The sequence below is a fragment of the Nannospalax galili genome, unplaced genomic scaffold (genome assembly GCF_000622305.1).
Source record: "Nannospalax galili isolate Female #2095 unplaced genomic scaffold, S.galili_v1.0 scaffold346, whole genome shotgun sequence".
NCBI classification, from domain to species: Eukaryota; Metazoa; Chordata; class Mammalia; order Rodentia; family Spalacidae; genus Nannospalax; species Nannospalax galili.
This window is the reverse complement of record NW_008357637.1, coordinates 7,532,174-7,539,280: the sequence shown is the minus strand read 5'-3', so window position 1 is coordinate 7,539,280 and position 7,107 is coordinate 7,532,174. Positions and strand designations below refer to the sequence as shown.

Sequence of the window (7,107 nt, the reverse complement as noted above, 5' to 3'; positions counted from 1 at the left end):
TTTCTTTACCTGTTTTGCAATTTCTCTTAAACAGGCTACTCCTTGTTCAAAATTAGGGAAAGCTACCGAGCCATACTTTTGGTATTCAGGGATTGGTCTGATTTTTATTGTAGCTTCTGTTATTACACCAAGAGTTCCTGAAAAAGAAGGGGGAATAAGCCAATATATCACATGACAATTTTCTAAACCATATTTAAATCTATTTAATCTATTTATGCATTCTACTGTTCATATTAAATCTATTTAATCTACTCTATTTGGGGAATGATGACTATACAAGTTTTTCTAAATGAGTAATTGGGCAAATTTCATAATTTCAAAAAAAACTTTTAGACTATATTTTTCTTGTTTATATATATTTTAAAACAAGCTTTCTCCAAGAGTTAATTTAAATGATTCTTAAACTATTAAAATTTGTTAAAGGAAAAAGAATGGAAAAACAAGTTTTTATGTGGCACATGCACTAAAGTAAAGGAAAATTTCGAGAGTTGTATGTCTATTTTTACTTTGAAAATAATTTAATGGTACAAAAAGAAACTAACATTCTTAACACCATAAGATGACTAAAGAAATCTGAGGTACTATAACCTTGCCTTTTCTCCCAATCATTAATACACAGAAGGACAAAGGCATTACTGAGATGTCATTGTAAGAAAAAGCAAAAATATTCAGAGACAAAACAGTCATCATAAATATGAAGCACAAGACCACCAATGAGACAGATGTTCTTATTACATGGGGCAGTGACAGATTAACCAGACAGAAAAAAATAAGTACAACATGACCTAAATATCTGTGCAAAATATTTGAAGAAATATGATTTAAAAGGAATATATTCACAAAGCCAACAGTGTCAAATCAGTGGTTTCAGATGTACAAACTGAAATTAATAAACCCATTAGTAAATTTTGCAATGATCAAATTTTAAAAAGTGTAAAGAGGAGCCTAGAGTGGTGCCGCACTCCTTTAATCCCAGCACTCAGGAGGCACAGGCAGGTAGATCTCTGTGAGACTGAGGTCAGCCTGGTCTACATAGTGAGTTCCATGCCAACTGGGGCAATAGGGAGATTCTGTCTCATTAAAAAAAGGGGGGGGGGAATGGGGAATGAAAAGGACATCACTGAAAGTGTAGAACTTAATTACAGCACTAGAAACAAATTGAAGCATCACAAAAATCAAAATTACCAATAAATTTGTGGCATACCTAGGGTTTAAAAACTAGTATGAGTCCATGGAGTGTAAATTAGATGAACTGGATTGCAATATATTCATTACACATACATGTACTTTCTGAATCATTTAAAATGAGCCTCATAACTTACATAGTCACAAAAACTCTAAGTTGGCCCAGATTAACATTTTTATGTAAGAGACATCTTTAAAAATTTAAAGTATGCAGGGCATGGTGACACATGCCTTTAATCCCAGCACTTGGGAGGCAGAGGCAGGCAGATATCTGTGAGTTTGAGGCCACCCTGTTCTACATAACGAGTTCCAGACCAGCTGGGGCTACAAAGAGACCCTGTCTCAAAAAAAACAAAACAAAACAAAAATTAAATATAACCAAAGTGATTAAACCTTCTCTTTTGTTTCAACATCTCTGAAATATGGTTTAGACAGTAAAATTCACCCATTTAAAATCCCAGAGGCCCCCAAAACAATACAATATATTGCCGTTCTCTTGGCTGCCTACCATAACTAGATGGTAAAACTCTATTACTGAAAACTCAACATACTTTGGTTGCAGCACTTAAGAGAAATCAAGCTGGAACTGACTGGAAATTTCCTCCCTGCTGACAAGTTTTCATAGTGCTGAAAGGTGCTATGCAGGCTGCTTGTGGAAAAAAGTCATCAACTGATTTACCCAACAATGGACCCTGCATGCTACAATATCCATCTGCCAGGTAATATGCACCCATAGGTACAATAGTAGTGGGACTGTTATGGAGGTAACTATTTTCTGACTGAATTTGAGAGCTGTTTCACAGAAGGAAATTCATGCCTGGTACTATAAAACTGGTCAAAAGCCCACAGCTAGGGAAGCTATTGGCCCTGGGATGAGTGGGAAGGGACCCTATTATTGGCTGTTCTGCTAAAATGTCATGATGTCAAACTGCCTTCTAAATATTTATGTTTATAACCACAGATTAGTGCAGCTTTCAAGGTCAAAGAAGCTTCATTTTGCAGTGGGCAATAGTCTATGAAGAGACACATAACTGGTCAAAGTGATGAGAACAAGTGATTATTAAGTCATCTCAACAATGAGAAATCTGTATCAGCCCCTACAAGGTTCAGGGAACACTGCAGAAGAGGGGGTAGAAAGAATGTAAGAGCTGGAGAGTAGGGTGGAGTGCTGTGAAATGCTGTGTTCTGAACATGACCTGGCCATTGCACTCATGAACTCACAGCAGCTATGGTTACCTGCACAAGACCTGCACAAGTTCAAGCCAGTAAATAATTCCAGCATGGGCGAGATTCATGAAGCTCTACCCTTAACTGTTAGCAACTGATAGCTGCTAGGAGAGGGAAGAGCCGTTTTTCTTTGAGGGTGTGGTTGCTAGTAGGTTACCCATGTTCATGTAAGCAACACTAAATAGACTCAACGGGTTATTAAAAAGAAGGAAAGGAGGAGGTGGGAGGGGTGGAAACAAAGGTTAGATGGAGATGTGATGTGCTGGGGGGAAGAATTGGGAGAGGAGTATGAGGGTGAAATGGGGTGGGTATGACCAGGATACATTTATATACATATGAAATTGTCAAAGAATAAAAATATTTTAAAAGAAAATGCAAAAGTTGGTCATTTTTATTATATTCACATAATTACATAACCATTATTATTAACTAAATTTAGACCACTTTCACTATCCTCCCCAAAACTATACCAATTAAACAGTCATGCTCCATTTCCACACCCACACCATAGCCAACTATTAATCTATTTTCTGACTATACTGAGTTGCATATTCTGGGCAAATTGAATAAGGAGTATCATAAAATATATGGTCTAATAGATTTTTTCATGTGCCGTGTTTTCAAGGTTCATTTATTTTATAGCATTTATCATCATAATCAATGAATTATTTTGGAAACTCTGTAGCTGAAAAGTACAATAACTTCTCTACAATGAGACAGTTAGAGAGGCTGCTCAACAACATGTGACCTGGCAAAAAACAGTATCACACTTGAAGACAGACTAATAGAGATTGAGACAAACTATGCTGTAAGAATAGAGAGAAAAAGAAAAAAACAAAATCTCAGAGAAATGTGCAAAACTCACTAAGTACATTAATAGATACATAATTAAGGTACCAGAAGGAAAAGGGAGACCATGGAACAGGAAAAATAAAAAACTTCCAAAGAATTCCTTAAAATTCCCTAACACTAGCCTATACATTAAGGAAGTTCACAAATTCTAAGTAGGATCAACACAAAAAGAGCCACAGAGAGATCATGGTAAAAATGCTCAAAGATAGGAAAAAGTCTTGAAAAGAACATGAAAATTATCTATCAATTACAATGGCAATCTTTTATAGTGTATAGCTGACTTATCAAAAGAATTGATACTAGTCAAAAATAGTGGGAAACATATGGGGGGGGAACTAAGGGAAAAAATCCTGTCAACCACAAATCATTATCTCGCAAAGGAATCTTTCGAAAAGATATTCTCAATATTCTCAGACAAACAAAAGTTGAGACATTGTTACTGAAGATCGGGTAGTGAATAAATGTTAAAAGAAATTCTTCAACGGAAAAATGATGGCCTCAAACACCAGAAATTCAAATTAACATGAATAAACAAAACAAAAACCACGAGAGCTTCAATTATAGAAATTATGTAAACAAAATGAAAAAACCCACAAGGTCACATACTACGGGATTCCTTTCATACAAAATGTCCAGAATGTGCAAGTCAACAGAGGCAGAAAATTCATTAATAGCTGGGTAAGCTGACTTAATTATAAAGACAATATAAATGCTTGTTTCTCCTCTTTTCTTTCTATGACAAATTTAAAAAGCAATGGTATAAAACAAGTACCAAAATAATATATAATACTGTTGACCCTACAATAATAGCAGTACAAAAATACTGGGAATAAAGCTCTACTGGGATAGGACCGATTCTATATGGTAACTAAATCCACAAGAACAAATGTAAGAGAACCAGAAAGGGTAAGTACAAAGGCTCTAAGTACATACTTGTTCTCCTTTCTTCTTGAAGCCTCATTAAAAGTTGTACAATTACATAAAATAATAATCATACCAATGTATTGCTGAGTTTGTAGTATTTATATAGGTAATATGTATAACAATATCATAAAAGTGAGTTAAAAAGAGGCTCGGTATGGTGGGGCACATCTTTAATCCCAGCACTCAGGAGGCAGAGGTAGGCAGATCTCTGTGAGTTCAAGGCCAGCCTGGTCTACATACTGAGTTCCAGGCTAGATGATGCTACAGGGAAACCCTGTCTCAAAAGGACACCACCCCCTTCCCCAAAAGTGAGTTAAAAAGGATAGCACTATATAGGAATGATACTTCTGTACTTCTTAGAATTTATATTAGTATAAAACTGATTCTGTTTAAGTAAGGTATAGAGTTCCCTAGAGGAACCATGAAGAAACAAAGATATGCTGGGGAAAAATAAAAAAGAAAGAAAGAAAGAAATTAAAATGGTAAAGTAGAAAGTTGTTGCAGTGAACTATCCTCCAACAGACAGATCAAACCACAGGCAGACACCATTTTTCCAAGCTCTGTTTCATCCACTTGCCTATGAGCATCACAGATAAGCTTGTTGACTATCACTCTCAGCAAGAAAGGAGGAAGAGTCAGCCACACCTCTCAATCAAACAGTCCATCCTAGCTGCACAAGGGGGAGGGGCTGAGAGTATATAAACTGAGGAAGTCAAGGAGAGGTTCTCTCACCATTTTGTGCAGCTGTGGTAAAGTCATCATCCATGCTGGGATAAAGACTTTCCAGTGCAACCTTAGGAGGGGAGTGCCCACATTCCTGTAAGTAAACTCTCATCCACTGTTCTTTAAGTAAAACTCACTGGTTTTTTGCAGTCTGGTTTTTTAACTTGGTTTGTCATGGGGCCCAAGGGAGGAGGGGGATGAACATCATTTGTACCTCCCAGAAGGAATTTTAACTACAAAAGTATTATGTAAATGCAAAGGCAAGCAACAAAAGATGAACAGAGAAACACAAAGATATACAAGATATATTGGGGAGGAAGGAAGTAATAGATATAGTAGACCTGGATCCAATTGCAGCAACAACATTACAGGTGGACATACTAAACCAACCAAAAGACAAAACTTTTTAAATGATTAAACTGCATTGTTACTAGAGAGACATGTTAAATTCAGAAATACAATCAGATTTAGTGTGGTGAAAAGTACATCAGACAAACAGCAATACAAATACCAGACAAAATCAACTTTAAACAATGTACACATAGACAGGAACATTTTTTGTAATGATAAGTCATCAGAAAGTAATAACAATTTTTTATAAAGCAATGTAGCTAATAACAGGGCATGAAAACAAATGAGGGAGAAACTGGCATAAATGAAAATGAAATAGATAATGAGTAGTTAGAGATTCAATACCCCACTTCAATAAGGCGCATACTGTCTCCATTTTCCTCAGCTTTCTGGTCTTCCACACTCCTACAAGAATCACCCATTCAGCTCCGTTTATAGCATTCTTGGGCTTCTCTAACCTGCTGCTTCAAACTCATCCACATTCCTCTCACAGATCAGGTCCAAAGGCCTAAGACCATATGGTCAAGCTTATCATAGCAAAGACCCATCCTGACAATAATTTTCTATTTTAATTACTTTTCTAGTTGCTGTCACCAAATGCCTGGCAAAAGGCAACTTCAGGGAGGAATAATTTATGTTGGTTCTTGGAAAGGTATAATGATGGGAGTACCTTGCAAGTCCTGGTGGCAGGAGCATTGAGGATGCTTGCTCACATCTCTATTGACCAAGAAGCAGGGGCCTTGGGCAGAAGTGGGGTCATCTTATAACCCTCAATGGCAATCCCCCAGTGATGCCTATATGCCAGTTAGGTCATAACTCCTGAAGGTTTCACAGTCTCCTCCAGGAGATCAATAGGGACCAAGTGTTCAAACATGTGAGACGGTGGGAGACATTTCATATTTAAACTGTTAACAGGAATATAGTTTGTATTACTTCAGTCTTTGAAAATTAATTTAGATATGTTTTATGGCCTAGTTAGCATTTCTGTATTAGTTACTTTTCCATCACTGTGATAAAAAACATGACCAAAAGCAACTTAAGGAAGAAATGGTTTGTTTTAGTTTACAGTTCCACAGATCTACAATGGAGGAGAAGACACGGCATGGTGGCCAGAGAGGGAAGCTGGCTGATTACAGTTTCATCCACACACAGGAAGCACAAAGAGCAAGCAGGAAGTACATACAAGGCAATAATTTACCAACAGAAACCACCTCCAGCTAAGATTAGGTCAACAAATAGAAGACAAAACAACACTATAAGCAAATTAGACCTAATAGACTAGAACATTCTGTTGAACAACAGAACATAGATTCATTTCAGGTGTACTTAAAACAATCTCCAGGAGAGACAACAAGCTAACTAGGCCACAAAATGAACAAACAAATTTCCAAAGATTTTATTAATACAAAGTATGATTGTGGTGGTTCAAAAGAGAAATGTACCCCTTAACATAGGCTCCTGTATTTTACTACTTGTCAAATACAGGTATGGGGAGGTCCTGGAACTTTTTGGAAGGTGGAGACTTGCTGAAAAAAAAAGAAAAAAATAAATAAATAAAAACCTGGGCACTGCAGAACGTATTTGTAATGCTAGTTAGTACTGGGCAGGCAGAGACAGGAAGATCCCTGGGGCTCGCTGGCCAGTCAGCCTTGCCTATTTGGAGAGTTCTACATCAATGAAAAAGCCTATCCCCCCAACCTCCAAAAAAGTGGACAGTCCTTAGGGAACAACATACAAGTTGTCCCCCAGCCTTCATATGTACCCACATATACATGTACACTCACATACAATAAATTTAAAAAAATAACTTAAAAAGTATTTTTAAAAATAAAGGCCTTAAATTAT

At 36.7% G+C, this 7,107-nt stretch overlaps 1 protein-coding gene across 2 annotated transcripts in view; it reads right to left on the bottom strand.

Annotated features, from left to right (window-relative positions):
- The window catches only part of Agps (alkylglycerone phosphate synthase), a 159,120-nt gene that overhangs the window by 61,511 nt on the left and 90,502 nt on the right, over window positions 1-7,107 (bottom strand). For both annotated transcript variants that reach the window (XM_029557257.1, XM_008855325.3), the window contains exon 11: window positions 10-137. In XM_029557257.1, the coding sequence (XP_029413117.1) occupies window positions 10-137 (128 nt within the window). The remainder of the gene's footprint in view (window positions 1-9; window positions 138-7,107) is intronic.